This window comes from Anomaloglossus baeobatrachus, chromosome 3, assembly GCF_048569485.1.
Source record: "Anomaloglossus baeobatrachus isolate aAnoBae1 chromosome 3, aAnoBae1.hap1, whole genome shotgun sequence".
Taxonomy (NCBI): Eukaryota; Metazoa; Chordata; class Amphibia; order Anura; family Aromobatidae; genus Anomaloglossus; species Anomaloglossus baeobatrachus.
The window spans coordinates 658,294,923-658,312,595 of NC_134355.1; the positions used below are offsets into that span (position 1 = coordinate 658,294,923).

The 17,673-nt window shown below is 45.1% G+C and overlaps 1 protein-coding gene across 2 annotated transcripts in view; it reads left to right on the forward strand.

Annotated features, from left to right (window-relative positions):
* Nucleotides 1-12,784, forward strand: part of SUPT3H (SPT3 homolog, SAGA and STAGA complex component) — a 712,666-nt gene extending 699,882 nt beyond the window's left edge. For both annotated transcript variants that reach the window (XM_075341184.1, XM_075341185.1), the window contains one exon: nucleotides 10,071-12,784. In XM_075341184.1, coding sequence (XP_075197299.1) covers nucleotides 10,071-10,112 — 42 coding nt within the window. In that variant the 3' untranslated portion in view covers nucleotides 10,113-12,784. The remainder of the gene's footprint in view (nucleotides 1-10,070) is intronic.
* Nucleotides 12,785-17,673: the final 4,889 nt, after the last annotated feature.

Consider the following 17,673-nt stretch of genomic DNA (forward strand, 5'->3'; position numbering starts at 1 on the left):
GCGGAGAGCTTTGCACATGTGCACCTACCGCCTCCCGGTAATTGTACAATTTACAGCTCCTGTTGGAAGCCGGTTTTATTTGATATCCCACAATCCCACTCCGCCATTTTATTTTCATCTGTTTGCCAAAAAAAACTTTCCAAAACAAAGGCAGGAGGACCACCCATCCGGAATCCAAACTTTCTCTGGTTACTCGACCATGTATAAACTGGAGAAGACTGCTGAATATCGGGCTCGAATGTTGCCATTGGGAGCAACTGATTTCCAGATTAAGTAAAGGTGTTAAAATAAATTGAGACATAAATCTCACGTGTTATATTATAAGTTCCTGCAGGATGGGCTTCTATGTGGGCCTCCTGGCAGGAACCATAGCGCAGGTGATACCAAGTAACTCAATAGTGTCCAACGCGGAGACCTCACGTAAACCCAAAAGACATATGTTTTCCTTTATGATATTCAAGCGAAACCATAGAAAATCTCTATGTAAACATTCAATATTCATGTATTATCCTTAGAGCGCTCGTCTTCTGTTGTGTCTCCAGACTCCACGGGACAGCAGTTGTTCTGGATTTGTGTCTGAGCTCTCCTGTTTGGAGCCAATCACTTACCACAAAGGACAATTTCTTACGGGATGATTCAGAAGTAACGTTTTAGGTCTTCTTGACGATCTGTCCTTCGTCTTCAGAGATTACAACAAAGGTTAAAATTGTATATAGATGGAAGGTGGGCTTCAGAATCATCTCCTATGGTGGGCACAAGGTGTTCAGTGGGGAAAATAGTGTATTTTTCGGATTAAAAGATGCACTTTTCCTCCCAAAAATTTGGGAGGAAAATGGGTGGTGGATCTTATAAGCCGAATGTAGCTTTCCGGGGGATAATGGAGAGGGGTAGCAGAAGGCAGGGCCGGTGGCTGATGCTGATGTCAGTCTGTGCTCGCTGCAGGGGGTGAGGCAGTGGCTATCCTCAAAATGCAGGCAGTTCGAGCTTCAAATATTGGCACGTGCGCAGATGGAGCTCTCGGCTCAAGATCTCATGTATGCACGCACCAATTCCAGTCCATTGATCTCCCAGCAGTGGACTTAAGGAAAATGGCACCCGGATGTGGCACGTGCACAGGTGAGATCTCGGCTTGTCATTGAGCCCGATAGCTTAATCTGCCCACGGCGCCATTTCTTTGAAACTCGTACCGCCGACAGTTTCTGCATGCCCCTGCCTCACTGCGCCTGCAGCGAGCATCTGGGACACCCACCACACCGCCCGCAGCATTGCCCTACTCCACCACTGTCCATGCCTCCTGTGACCCCGCTTCATCACTGCGGCCACCCCCCACCCTTTCCGGTTAGACACCACAGGGGTTGTAAGACGGTCTCCCTCTCTTCTCTCTCTCTTCTCTCTCTCCTCTCCTTTCTCTCTCTCCTCGCTCTCTTCTCTCTCTCTCTCTCCTCTCTCTCTTCTCTCTCTCTTCTCTCTCTCTTCTCTCTCTCCTCTCCTTTCTCTCTCTCCTCGCTCTCTTCTCTCTCTCTCTCCTCTCTCTCTCTCTCTCTCTCCTCTCTCTCTTCTCTCTCTCTCTCTCTCTCTCTTCTCTCTCTCTCTCTCCTCTTTCTCTTCTCTCTCTTCTCTCCCTCTCTCTCTCTCCTCCCTCTCCTCTTTCTCCTCTCTTTCTCCTCTCTCTCTCCTCTCTCTCTCCTCTCTCTCTCCTCTCTCCTCTCTCTCTTCTCTCTCTTCTCTCTCTCTCTCCTCTCTCCTCTCTCTCTTCTCTCTCTTCTCTCCTCTCTCTCTCCTCTCTCTCTCCTCTCTCTTCTCTCCTCTCTTTCTCCTCTCTCTCTCTCTCTCTTCTCTCTCTTCTCGCTCTTCTCTCTCTCTTCTCTCTTTCTCTCTCTTCTCTCTCTTCTCTCCTCTTCTCTCCTCTCTTCTCTCTTCTCTCTCTTCCCTCTCTCTTCTCTCTTCTCTCTCTCTCTCTTCCCTCTCTCTCTCCTCTCTCTCTCCTCTCTATCTCCTCTCTCTTCTCTCTTCTCTCCTCTCTCTTTCCTCTCTCTTCTCTCCTCTCTCTCTCCTCCCTCTCTCTCCTCTCTCTCTCTCCTCTCTCTCTCCTCTCTCTCTCTCCTCTCTCTCTCCTCTCTCTCTCCCTCTCTCTCTCTCCTCTCTCTCCTCTCTCTCTCCTCTCTCTCTCCTCTCTCTCCTCTCTCTCTCTCTCCTCTCTCTCTCCTCTCTCTCTCTCCTCTCTCTCTCCTCCCTCTCTCCTCTCTCTCTTCTCTCTCTTCTCTCTCTCTTCTCTCTCTTCTCTCTCTCTCTCTCTCTCTCTTCTCTCTCTCTTTTTTTTTTACCTTCTCACTAAATTTGGGGTGCGTCTTATAATCCAGTGTGTCTTATAAAACGAAAAATTCGGTAATTATTTGATCCTCTGCTGATTTTGCACGTTTTCCCACCTACAAAGAAAGGAGAGGTCTATAGTTTTTATCATAGGTACACTTCAACTGTGACAGACAGAATAAATAAAACAATCCAGAAAATCACATCGTCCTGTCGTGCCCCAGCTTCGTCCACTTTTTCAAGCTGAGACAAAACCTCTGTAAAAGCGGCAGAATTTTTTTTTTCCCGAGCAACCCAATATTGGTGAATTGCCACCATTGACTACAGTAGAATTGTGTAATGCTTTATGTCACTTGGTTCTTCCAAAATTAATTTAAAAATGAGGATATCGGCACAGTATCTGGGGATCCATTGCATTGGCTTGTGCAGAAAAAGAAAGGTATTGCATATCCAGTGCATAATAAAGCTGATAATTACCATAAATATACTTGAAAGCTGCCCAAACTCATAATAAACCATTAAGCAATTAAATCCCTGTTTTAACTTTAGAGTCTTAGTTTATAGACATTTGTTTTAATTTGTGAAGGAAGGAACGAAAAAAAAAAATCTAGAGAGGAAATCCTTTTTTTTTTTTTTTTTGTCTTGGAGAGAAATCCTGTTTTCCCTTCTTGGAATAGAAGAAATAGAATCGGAATTGTGTGGTTGTAGGAAGAGCCATAGTGTTTATGTAAACCCGAGAGAGCAGAGCCATCGCCGGTTATGTAGCGCCATGTTATTCACATGCCAATATTTACCCCCTCGTATGGGTTACAACAATATACAAGGTTTCATTATTAGTTATGAGCTGACCCAAACTGTAAAAGTCTGGATCCACGCGGTTTCAAAGGTACCCGGGTGCCGAATACGGGCCTGGAATTGTCAGGGAACTCCGACTAATGATCCGGGTTCGGCACTCGGGAAATAAAACAAATAAGGAGAAATATTATAAAGCAAGCGGTCTGTACTTACCGAGGCTCTGGCGCGGCTGTACACTGCTCCCGCGGCCGCCCATTCACTTCCGGGTCCGCTGATTAGGCTCTTGCATATGCACTGCTTTCCCCGCCCACCGGCATCTGTGACTGGTTGCAGTCAGAGCCATCCCCCCTCTGAGTGACAGCATGTCTGATGCTTCCAATCACAGACCCGGTCTGCATATCTATCATGGTATAAAAATAAAAAAAAATTGGCGTAGGGTCTCCTCATACTATAATACCCAGCACAGAAAAAGCATACGGCTACAGGCTGCAGCCCCCAGCCGTGCACTTATCTTGGCTGTGTATCAAACTAAGTCTGCTTTCACACATCCGGTTTTTGCTGAGCGGTACAATACGTCGCTTTGCAGAAAAAACGCAACCGTTTTTTTTTGCCGCCGGTTGCGTTTTTTTCTGCATATACTTGCATTAGTGCCGTATTGTGCCGCATGGCCTTGCGTTGTGTCAGTTTTTTGCCGGATGCGGCATATTTAGCCCATGCGGCGGCCGGATGGAACGTTGCCTGGCACGTTTTTTTGTGCGGCGAAAAAAACGCATCGCGCCGGATGCGGCGCGATTTACAATGCAAGCCTATGGACGCCGGATGCGGGATGCGGGGTCCTGCGGTAAAAACCGCATCCGGCCGCCAGATTCGTTTTTTTGCACTGCACATGCTCAGTATCAAGCTGCATCCGTCAAAAAACGGACGGGCCGCATGGAAAAACTTATGCAACGGATCAGTTTTTTTTCGCCGCATCCATTGCATAGGTTTTTGAGCCGCACTGCAAAAGACAGATGTGTGAAAGCAGCCTAAGAGGAACGCATGCATTTTTTTTTTTTATTATTATTATTGAAATAATTAAAAAAAAAAAACAGCATGCGGTCCTACCCAGTTTTAATACCCAACCATGATAAAGCCCAACATTTTGGGGGCTGGTATTCTCAGGCTGGGGAGACCCATTGTTATTAGGAGTCCCCCAGCCTAAGAATGGCAGCCTGCAGCCGCCCAGGATTGTTGCATCCATTAGATGCGCCATCCTAGCACTTTACCAGCCTCTTCCCGATTGCCCTGGTGCGGTGGTAATCTGGGTAATATAAGGGGTTAATGACAGCCCACAGCTGCCACTAAGCCCTAGATTAGTAATGGGAGGCGTCGTTATAATATATACATCTATAAGTGAAAGTAAATAAACACAAACACTAAAAAAAATCCTTTATATAAAATAAAATAAAAAAACACCCTTTTTCACACCTTATTAACCCCCAAAACACCCCTGCAGTTTCTACGTAATCCACATGAGGTCCCAGAACAATTATAGCTCTGCTACATATCTGAAGTCACAGAGCACAATAATGGAACATAACCGCCCACTGTGAGGTTCAGGCAGAGAATGAATGAGCTGTTCGATCAGCGGTGACGTCACTCAGGTTATTTACGATCTCCAGGTTATTTACGATCACAGCTAGAGGTTCCCATGGTCCTCCACCTGTGACCGCAGGTAACTTGACCTCAGGTGACCTCAGTAAACTCAGGTTCACAATAAGCATGGGTCTCCACAGCCTGAGAATACCAACCTCCAGCTGTCAGGCTTTATCATGACTGGGTATCAGAATTGGAGGAGGACCGCACACAGTTTTTTTTTTTTAATTATTTAAATAGTTAAAAAAAAAAGCTGCATGTGGTTCCTCTTATTTTGATACACAGCCAAGATAAGCATACGGCTGGGGGCTGCAGCCTGTAGCCTTAGGCTTTATTTGTGTTGCGGGGTATCATAATATGCGAGTACCCTACGCCAATTTATTTATTTTTATTTCACGATAGACCCGCAGACCGGGTTTGTGATTGGAAGCAGTCAGCTGACACGCTGTCACTCAGGTAGGGGCGTGTCTGATTGCAACCAATCCCAGGCGCTGGTGCAGTGCATATGCATGAGCCTAATGAGTGGCCATGGTAGCAGTTACCGCTGACCTGGAGCCTCGGTGAGTACAGTGCGCTCGCTCCTATCCTCATATCCCTTCTACCACAATTTTTAATAGCCGTATTCTGGTCCTCATAGACTTTAGGCTCAATTCTGGGCCGTAACCAATTATTTTTTTTGTAAAGTTCGTTTAGTCCCACTAATTCCAGATAAGTGCGATATGTTCAATCGAGGGATGGGAAATTATTAAAGAGGTTGTCCTCTACTGTCTATCTTTTGCACATCAATTTAGATCATTAAAGGGAATCTGTCACCAGGTTTTTCCCACCTAATCTGAGAGCAGCATAACATAGGGGCAGAGATCCTGATTCCAGTGTTGTCACTTACTGGGCTGCTTAGTGTAGTTTTGATAATTTACTGCTGATTAAACAGTGATTTTATCATTACAGGACTTCTTGGCCTGCTGCAGGTAGTCCAGTATATTCACGAGCTCTGTATATCAGATAGATCTGCAGCAGAGAAAACATTGATTTTATCAAAATGACAGCAAACAGCCCAGGAGGGGCACATCGCTGGAATCAGGGTCTCTGTCTCTATATTATGCTGCTATCAGTTGGGGGAGCAAAAACCTGGTGATAGATTCCATTTAACCCCTTAACAACCAAAGACATACCAGTATGTCCTTAGCCATTTCTTTCAGAAAGAGTCCAGCTACCAGAGAACTCCGAGACCCTCTCTCGCTTTCCTCTATTTCTGATACATCAGAGAGTCATAACTTTCCTACCTCTGTCTCTGCTCCGCTACAACTGACCATCTTAGCTTTGCTACATCTGCAGGAGATGGTCAGATGTAGCAGAGCAGAGACACATGTAATAGAGGTAAGACTGATGTAGCAAAGCTTAGACACCGTGATCTCACTCTCCTCATCAGAAGTCAGTGCTTGGACTGTGTCACAATAACATCCAGCAAGTTGAAGATACAGAAAGGAGGGGAGGGAGTGGTTTGGGTGGAGTTTTGAGCAAGTGTGAGATGTGCTGTCTTATAGGCTACTGCAATGCATGATGGAACTTGTAGTAACAGAACACAGGAAGTCAGGAGAGAGGATGTTGTAGATTAACCCCATCAGAGCTGTATGCAGCAATGAGGATGTGCTGCTAGAGCATGATAAAAGGTGATATTGTGAAAATAAGATAATGGCTGTTTTGAGAGGCACATAATAGCTGTTTTGAGAGGCACATAATAGCAAGATTAATGGGAAAAAAATCAGTCATGGTACTAAGAAACCTCTTTAAAGGCGTGTGGATACTCACAACCACACTGCATGACCTGAGCTGGGTCCTTTCCTTTTTTCCCAATTGTCAATCCACTGTACCGAACATTCACTTTTTTTTTTTTTAACCATCCATGATTTTTCAGCAGTCTTATTATGACACACATGATTACAATGACTGATAACACCTCTATATACAGTAGATACCACAGGATCCACCATTCGCAATATGTGACGTCACAACTCACCTCCTCCTTCTCCTGTACAACGACTGACTGATAACACCTCTATATACAGTAGATAATGCAGGATCCACCATTCACAATAGGTGATGTCACAACTCATCTCCTCCCCCTCCTTTACAATGACTGAAAACAACTCTCTATATACAGTGCCTACAAGTAGTATTCAACCCCCTGCAGATTTAGCAGGTTTACACATTCGGAATTAACTTGGCATTGTGACATTTGGACTGTAGATCAGCCTGGAAGTGTGAAATGCACTGCAGCAAAAAAGAATGTTATTTCTTTTTTTATTTTTTTTTTAAATTGTGAAAAGTTTATTCAGAGGGTCATTTATTATTCAATCCCTCAAACCACCAGAATTCTGTTTGGTTCCCCTAAAGTATTAAGAAGTATTTCAGGCACAAAGAACAATGAGCTTCACATGTTTGGATTAATTATCTCTTTTTCCAGCCTTTTCTGACTAATTAAGACCCTCCCCAAACTTGTGAACAGCACTCATACTTGGTCAACATGGGAAAGACAAAGGAGCATTCCAAGGCCATCAGAGACAAGATCATGGAGGGTCACAAGGCTGGAAAGGGGTACAAAACCCTTTCCAAGGAGTTGGGCCTACCTGTCTCCACTGTTGGGAGCATCATCCGGAAGTGGAAGGCTTATGGAACTACTGTTAGCCTTCCACGGCCTGGACAGCCTTTGAAAGTTTCCTCCCGAAACCGAGGCCAGGCTTGTCCAAAGAGTCAAGGCTAACCCAAGGACAACAAGGAAGGAGCTCCGGGAAGATCTCATGTCAGTGGGGACATTGGTTTCAGTCAATACCATAAGTAACGTACTCCACCACAATGGTCTCCGTTCCAGACGAGCCCGTAAGGTACTTTTACTTTCAAAGCGTCATGTCAAGGCTCGTCTACAGTTTGCTCATGATCATTTGGAGGACTCTGAGACAGACTGGTTCAAGGTTCTCTGGTCTGATGAGACCAAGATCGAGATCTTTGGTGCCAACCACACACGTGACATTTGGAGACTGGATGGCACTGCATACGACCCCAAGAATACCATCCCTACAGTCAAGCATGGTGGTGGCAGCATCATGCTGTGGGGCTGTTTCTCAGCCAAGGGGCCTGGCCATCTGGTCCGCATCCATGGGAAGATGGATAGCACGGCCTACCTGGAGATTTTGGCCAAGAACCTCCGCTCCTCCATCAAGGATCTTAAGATGGGTCATCTTTTCATCTTCCAACAAGACAACGACCCAAAGCACACAGCCAAGAAAACCAAGGCCTGTTTCAAGAGGGAAAAAATCAAGGTGTTGCAGTGGCCTAGTCAGTCTCCTGACCTTAACCCAATTGAAAACTTGTGGAAGGAGCTCAAGATTAAAGTCCACATGAGACACCCAAAGAACCTAGATAACTTGGAGAAGATCTGCATGGAGGAGTGGGCCAAGATAACTCCAGAGACCTGTGCCGGCCTGATCAGGTCTTATAAAAGACGATTATTAGCTGTAATTGCAAACAAGGGTTATTCCACAAAATATTAAACCTAGGGGTTGAATAATAATTGACCCACACTTTTATGTTGAAAATGTATTAAAATTTAACTGAGCAACATAACTTGTTGGTTTGTAAGATTTATGCATCTGTTAATAAATCCTGCTCTTGTTTGAAGTTTGCAGGCTCCAACTTATTTGCATCTTATCAAACCTGCTAAATCTGCAGGGGGTTGAATACTACTTGTAGGCACTGTAGTAGATAACACAGGATCCACCATTCCTAATAGGCGATGTCATGTCTCAGCTCGCCTCCTCCTTTTGTCCAATGACTGATAACACCTCTGTATATAGTAGATAACACAGGTTCCACCATTCACAATAGGTGACGTCACAGCTCACCTCCTCCTCCTTTACAATGACTGATAACATCTCTATATATAATAGATAACACAGGATCCACCATTTATAGTAGGCGATGTACAGCTCACCTTCTCCCCCTCCTGTACAATGACTGAAAACAACTCTCTATATAGTAGATAACACAGGATCCACCCTTCATAATAGGAAATGTCACAGCTTGCCTCCTCCTCTTGTCTAATGACTGATAACATTTCAGTATACTGTAAAAAACCTAGGATCTACCATTCACAATAAGTGATGTCACAGCTCACCTACTCCCCTTTCATTCTCACAGATCAAAGAATATGACCACAACTATAGAAGTACAGTATATGAATACCTCGAGAATACAGGTCCCTATGTACCATGCGGCTGCTGTAAATGACGCTCCAGCAGGCTGGCAGCCCTCGTAATCATGTACAGAGTATACAATAAATACAAATCTACAACCAGAAAATTCGTTCACTTCTATTTGGTAGGAAAATAAAAATCTAGGTGACCTATTAACATCAAGGATTTAAAAAACACAAAACATGGAATCCAATTTTTTTTGTTTATATATATACATACACACAGTATATTAATTACAGTTGTAATAATAATAATATTTATTCATTTATATAGTGCTATTAATTCCACAGCGCTTTTCATACAATGGCAACACTGTCCCCATTGGGGCTCATAATCTGGTATGATGATATGTTTCGTCGTGTGTTTTCAGATCCGTTCCACAAAGAATAGTTTTCTATTTTCATTAAATTCTATGGTAACATAACTGGTGATAAAGAGACAACATATCCTGCAAAAAAACACAATTAAATTGACGGAAAACAAAAAGAACCCAAAAACTAAATTGCTCTTTAAAGGATTGATGGCTAGGAAGGGGTTACAGTGACTGTCACTTTTTTCTGTCTTTTTCTAGTCCAGTTTATGAAATAATTATATTCACAGTAAGATAAAAATTCTGGAGTATTATTATTATTATTACTCTGTGTTGTACTATTCCTCTGTTATTCCTCCTGGAAATCTATAAATTAACGTACAGGTTGGTGTTACTATTTTCTTTGACAATGGGGCCTCAATGATTGGATAATGCAGACTGTGTACAGTCACGCCTCCAGTTTTTAACACCGAATTGTGCATTTATTTGTAAAATTTCCAGGAGGAATAACTGAGGAATGGCACAATACATAGTTGTAATAACAAAGAAGTTCCAGAAATGTATATTAGTATTCAGTGGTGATGGGGTTAATATTCCTAATAAGATGTGTGTAGCTGTGGTGGCGCTCCCCCTTGTCAGTGAAGTGACCCCCTGAAGGAGCGTTCCCCGGTGATACAAACCACATGGTGTTAATAGGCAGGGTGATATGTGCAGGTGGATGTGATCTTCTCTTACTCATTGTCTGTCTTTTGTGCCCCCTCTCTTTGCAGAGCGCCTACCGCAGGACCGGGATGCCGTTTTTAGCTTGTTAATAGATCCGGAAAGGAAAGGGAAAACAAGGTTACATTAAGGTGATGCCTCCATGGAAGAAGGCCGGGCCTGCTCCCCGGAGTGAGTGGGCCGCGTGTTGTGACTGTGCGCTGGCTGCCTGTCTCGTTCTCAGCCCCCTCAGTCTTCACGCTTGTTTACTAGCTGAGCTCATTACCGGCAGGATGTTTGGGGGCTCGGTGTGGAGGAGAATGCACATCACTAGCATACTGCCATCATCTGCCCACGGATGCGAAACGCGCTGTCATTCCTTTCTGCCGGGCCTGTGTACACACACGACCCCGGAGAAGGGGCTCCGCTCTCCATTCTGTGCAGGAAATACATTTACTACTTTCAGGTGTCGTGTGTCACTTCACAGCCGCCAACAACTGCTGGACCAAAAATACATGGCGGATTCTTACTATTCCGGCACATTTAAAGGGACCCTTTACTGTTCTATCTTCTTACTGTGTCCGCTGTTACTCTCTGTTGTCAGACATTTACCTACATAGATCAACATCGTGTCCTCCCACTGCTGTGTATATATCACTTATATCCTGTCCTCACACAGCCATGAATACCGCTTATATCCTATCCTCCCACGGCCATGTACACCGCTTACATCCTGTCCTCCCACGGCCATGTACACCGCTTACATCCTGTCCTCCCACGGCCATGTACACCGCTTACATCCTGTCCTCACACAGCCATGAATACCGCTTATATCCTATCCTCCCACGGCCATGTACACCGCTTATATCCTATCCTCACACAGCCATGAATACCGCTTATATCCTATCCTCCCACGGCCATGTACACCGCTTATATCCTATCCTCCCACGGCCATGTACACCGCTTACATCCTGTCCTCCCACGGCCATGTACACCGCTTACATCCTGTCCTCACACAGCCATGTACACCGCTTATATCCTATCCTCCCACGGCCATGTACACCGCTTATATCCTGTCCTCCCACGGCCATGTACACCGCTTATATCCTGTCCTCCCACGGCCATGTACACCGCTTATATCCTATCCTCCCACGGCCATGTACACCGCTTATATCCTATCCTCCCACGGCCATGTACACCGCTTATATCCTATCCTCCCACGGCCATGTACACCGCTTACATCCTGTCCTCCCACGGCCATGTACACCGCTTATATCCTATCCTCCCACGGCCATGTACACCGCTTATATCCTATCCTCCCACGGCCATGTACACCGCTTATATCCTATCCTCCCACGGCCATGTACACCGCTTATATCCTATCCTCCCACGGCCATGTACACCGCTTATATCCTATCCTCCCACGGCCATGTACACCGCTTATATCCTATCCTCCCACGGCCATGTACACCGCTTACATCCTGTCCTCCCATGAACGTGTATATTGCTTACATCATGTTCTCCTGCGGTTGTGTATACAGCTCATATTGTGTCCTCCCACAGTCGCATACACCGCTTACATTGTGTCCTCCCACAGCCATGTACACCGCTTACATCCTGTCCTCCCACGGCCATGTACACCGCTTACATCCTGTCCTCCTACGGCTGTGTATACCGCTTACATCGTGTCCTCCTACGGCTGTATATACCGCTTACATCCTGTCCTCCCACGGCCATGTACACCGCTTATATCCTGTCCTCCCACAGCCATGTACACCGCTTACATCGTGTCCTCCTACGGCTGTATACACTGCTTACATCCTGTCCTCCCACGGCCATGTACACCGCTTATATCCTGTCCTCCCACAGCCATGTACACCGCTTACATCCTGTCCTCCTACGGCTGTATATACTGCTTACATCGTATCCTCCTACGGCTGTATATACCGCTTACATCGTATCCTCCCACAGCCGTGTATACAGCTTACATTGTGTCCTCCCACGGCCGTGTATACCGCTCACATCCAGTCCCCCCACGCCCATGTACACCGCTCACATCCTGTCCCTCCGCAGCCGTGTACACTGATCACATCCTGAACCCCCACAGTCGTGTATACCGCTCACATCCTGTCCTCCCATGCCCATGTACACCACTTACATCATGTCCTCCCGCAGTAGTGTATACCGCTTACATCCTGTCCCCGCACGACTGTGTATACCACTCACATTGTGTCTTCCCATAGCTGTGTACACCACTTACATCATGTCCTCCCGCAGCCGTGTATATCACTCACATAGTGTCCCTCTCATGGCCATGTATACCGCTTACATCGTGTCCTACCACTGCCGTGTATACCATTCACATCGTGTCCTCCCGCGACCGTGTATACTGCTTGCAGTGTCCCTGCATGGCCGTGTATACCGCTTACATCCTGTCCCCCTCACAGTTGTGTATACCGCTTACATCCTGTCCCCCTCACAGTTGTGTATACTGCTTACATCATGTCCTCCCACCAATGTTTATATCACTCACATCGTGTTTTCCCGCAGCCATGTATACCGCTTACCTCGTGTCCTCCCGTGGCCGTGTATACCACTTACATCCCTTTAAGTCCATTTGTGGCCGACAGATTCTCGCTGTGGAGTTGCTGAACCAAATGTTTTCTTGTTTCTTTGTTGGGTTTTTTTTAGATTTAAAACTTGTAAAAGTGTCAGATTTGTTTTTGTATCTTTAGAGCATCGCACAAAATAGGATGTGTGTGTTCTTTGTAATAAATTTCATCAGTAAGTGTGACGTTGTATTATCAATCTTTGTTCATCACCAAGCACAATGCCGAGCCGTACATCACCAAACACAATGCCGAGCCATACATCACCAAACACAATGCCGAGCCATACATCACCAAACACAATGCCGAGCCATACATCACCAAGCACAATGCCGAGCCGTACATCACCAAGCACAATACCGAGCCGTACATCCCCAAGCACAATGCTGAGCCGTACATCACCAAGCACAATACCGAGCCGTACATCCCCAAGCACAATGCCGAGCCATACATCACCAAGCACAATGCCGAGCCGTACATCACCAAGCACAATGCTGAGCCGTACATCACCAAGCAGAATGCCGAGCTGTACATCACCAAGCACAATGCCGAGCTGTACATCACCAAGCACAATGCCGAGCTGTACATCACCAAGCACAATGCCGAGCCGTACATCATCAAGCACAATACCGAGCCGTACATCACCAAGCACAATGCCGAGCCATACATCATCAAGCACAATACCGAGCCATGCATTACCAAGCACAATGCCGAGCCGTACATCACCAAGCACAATGCCGAGCCGTACATCATCAAGCACAATACCGAGCCGTACATCACCAAGCACAATGCCGAGCCGTACATCACCAAGCACAATGCCGAGCCGTACATCATCAAGCACAATACCGAGCCGTACATCACCAAGCACAATACCGAGCCGTACATCACCAAGCACAATGCCGAGCCATACATCACCAAGCACAATGCCGAGCCGTACATCACCAAACACAATGCCGAGCCATACATCACCAAGCACAATACCGAGCCGTACATCACCAAGCACAATGCCGAGCCGTACATCACCAAGCACAATGCCGAGCCGTACATCACCAAGCTCAATGTCGAGCCGTACATCACCAAGCACAATGCCGAGCCGTACATCACCAAGCACAATGCCGAGCCGTATATCACCAAGCACAATGCTGAGCCGTACATCACCAATCACAATGCTGAGCCGTACATCACCAAGCACAATGCTGAGCCGTACATCACCAAGCACAATGCTGAGCCATACATCACCAAGCACAATGCTGAGCCGTACATCACCAAGCACAATGCCGAGCCGTACATCACCAAACACAATGCTGAGCCGTACATCACCAAGCACAATGCCGAGCTGTACATCACCAAGCACAATGCCGAGCCGTACATCACCAAACACAATGCCGAGACGTACATCACCAAACACAATGCCGAGACGTACATCACCAAGTACAATGCTGAGCCGTACATCACCAAGCACAATGCCGAGCCATACATCACCAAGCACAATGCTGAGCCGTACATCACCAAGCACAATGCCGAGCCATACATCACCAAGCACAATGCCGAGCCGTATATCGCCAAGCACAATGTAGAGCCGTACATCGCCAAGCACAATGCCGAGCCGTACATCACCAAGCACAATGACGAGCCATACATCACCAAGCACAATGCCGAGCTGTACATCACCAAGCACAATGCCGAGCCGTACATCACCAAGCACAATGCCGAGCTGTACATCGCCAAGCACAATGCCGAGCCGTACATCACCAAGCACAATGCCAAGACGTACATCACCAAGCACAATGCCGAGCCGTACATCACCAAGCACAATGCCGAGCCGTTCATCGCCAAGCACAATGCTGAGCCTTACATCACCAAGCACAATGCCGAGCTGAACATCACCAAGCACAATGCCGAGCCGTACATCACCAAGCACAAAGCCGAGCCATACATCACCAAGCACAATCCCGAAAATCAGATGGAGCAGTGGAAAGCTATCACCACCGGACTCTGGAGGAAACGTGTTCTGTGCAGTGACAGATCACACTATCTGCGTTTGATAAATGAGTCTGAGTCTGATAAATGGAGACTGTTGTCCGCCTGACTGCATTGTGTCCTGTACAGTTTGATGGAGGAGGATAAAGCCATGGGATTGCTTTTCAGTGCACTCTTCATGAATCAGGAACATTTGACAAGTGCACTGTGCCTCTGTGCTATTCTGTGTATGTGTGAAACAGCTCTTAGTTAAAACACTGGCCTCAGGAGATATATATGTGTGTTTGTGTATATATATATATATATATATATATATATATATATATATATATATATATATATATATATATATATATATATATATATATACATATACAGTGCTGGCCAAAACTATTGGCACCCCTGCAATTCTGTCAGAGAATACTCAGTTTCTTCTTGAAAATGATTGCAATCACAAATTCTTTGGTATTATTATCTTCATTTATTTTGCTTGCAATGAAAAAAGACAAAAGAAAATGAAACAAAAATCAAATCATTGATCATTTCACACAAAACTCCAAAAATCGTCCAGACAAAAGTATTGGCACCCTTAGCCTAATACTTGGTTACACACAGCCTTTAGCCAAAATAACTGCGAACAACCGCTTCCGGTAACCATCAATGAGTTTCTTACAATGCTCTGCAGCAATTTTAGACCATTCTTCTTGGAAAACTGCTCCAGGTCCCTGAGATTTGAAGGGGGCCTTCTCCAAACTGCCATTTTGAGATCTCTCCACAGGTGTTCTATGGTGTTCAGGTCTGGACTCATTGCTGGCCACTTTAATAGTCTCCAGTGCTTTCTTTCAAACCATTTTCTAGTGCTTTTTGAAGTGTGTTTTGGGTCATTGTCCTGCTGGAAGACCCATGACCTCTGAGGGAGACACAGCTTTCTCACATTGGGCCCTACATTGTGCTGCAAAATTTGTTGGTAGTCTTCAGACTTCATAATGCCATGCACACGGTCAAGCAGTCCAGTGCCAGAGGCAGCAAAGCAACCCCAAAACCTCAGGGAACCTCCGCCGTGTTTGACTGTAGGGACTGTGTTCTTTTCTTTGAATGCCTCTTTTTTTTCCTGTAAACTCTATGTTGATGGCTTTTCCCAAAAAGCTCTACTTTTGTCTCATCTGACCAGAGAACATTCTTCCAAAACGTTTTAGGCTTTAGGTAAGTTTTCTCAAACTCCAGCCTGGCTTTTTTATGTCTCGGGGTAAGAAGTGGGGTCTTCCTGGGTATCATACTATACAGTCCCTTTTCATTCAGACGCCGACGGATAGTACGGGTTGACACTGTTGTACCCTCGGACTGCAGGGCAGCTTGAACTTGTTTGGATGTTAGTCGAGGTTCTTTATCCACCATCCGCACAATCTTGCGTTGAAATCTCTTGTCAATTTTTCTTTTCCTTCCACATCTAGGGAGGTTAGCCACAGTGCCATGGGCTTTACACTTCTTGATGACACTGCGCACCGTAGACACAGGAACTTTCAGGTCTTTGGAGATGGACTTGTAGCCTTGAGATTGCTCATGCTTCCTCACATTTTGGATTATCAAGTCCTCAGACAGTTCTTTGGTCTTCTTTCTTTTCTCCATGCTCAATGTGGTACACACAAGGACACAGGACAGAGGTTGAGTCAACTTCAATCCATGTCAACTGGCTGCAAGTGTGATTTAGTTATTGCCAACACCTGTTAGGTGCCACAGGTAAGTTACAGGTGCTGTTAATTACACAAATTAGAGAAGCATCACATGATTTTTCAAACAGTGCCAATACTTTTGTCCACCCCCTTTTTTATGTTTGGTGTGGAATTATATCCAATTTGGCTTTATGACAAATTATTTTCTTTTTTTTCATTGAAGACAAATTAAGTGAAGATAATACCAAAGAATTTGTGATTGCAATCATTTTCAGGAAGAAACTGCGTAGAATTTAAGGGGTGCCAATACTTTTGGCCAGCACTGTATATATATATATATATATATATATATATATATAATCTATCTTCAGTCTGCAGTCCGTACTGACATGTAGCTAGGAATGAACTGCAGTTTGAATTATATTAGGACTCCATTTTATCTTATTCTTGGAGAACCCCTTTAATCTGTCTTCACTATTTGTGTTATTAAAGGTGCCGTTACTGTAGTATACCATTGATAAACCAATTCACAGTCAATTCACTGACTCTGCAGCTCCAGCACCTTCCTATCCCTTGAATATATGTTATTATTCAGAAAATGAGAGCAGCACTCTTGTTTTGTGTTGTTCAGCACTACAGAAGTAGACCACACTCCGATTTAGACCTTTTTATCCCTATGTCTAGTAATGAGCTCTGCCCTTTACCTTCCTATCCATAGGCTGTGGAACTGTAAAAGTGGTCGCTGCTTTCCTTGCCCTCAACTTTTATAGTGCTGGTGATAACCTCTCTGACTGTCTGAGCTAGACCATGTGACATCTGTAAGATATGTGGAACGCGACATTTTTTAGGGGGTGTAGTGCCCTTTAATTATCGGATGGGTATCATACATGTGGATAGTCATTCTCCTCTCCTTGATGGATGAGCTGTCCTCTATCATTTTAGCACTGAGGGGCCCAGTGTATTGCAAAATTATACATGTTCTGCCTGAGCTCCAAACAGAATGGAGACTAAAACGATCCCGTTCACTCTTTGTGTAACCCGGCCTACAATTTTCCCTCAATGTGTATATAATTTTCTGTGTGGGATTATTTATGTAAGATGTTGGTCTGATGTATTTTTGTTCTGTTGTATATAATCCATAATGTCTGTTTTCTCTGTGGGAGAAGCTTCCTTTTATTTCACATTTGGAGATGTGACATTGTAAATATACTGTATACCGAAAAAAAAGATGAATCCCGGATGCTTAATAATACAGCTGAACTGCTCTACGGCTTGTAACCCACCCAAGAATATACACTACACACAAAATGTTCGGGATATTTGGCTTGCTGGTGAAATTTATGTAAAAAGTAAAAAATTACCTTTACAGTGATAATTTATCATGAAAATTGGGCATTTATGTAGAAGCAGCAATG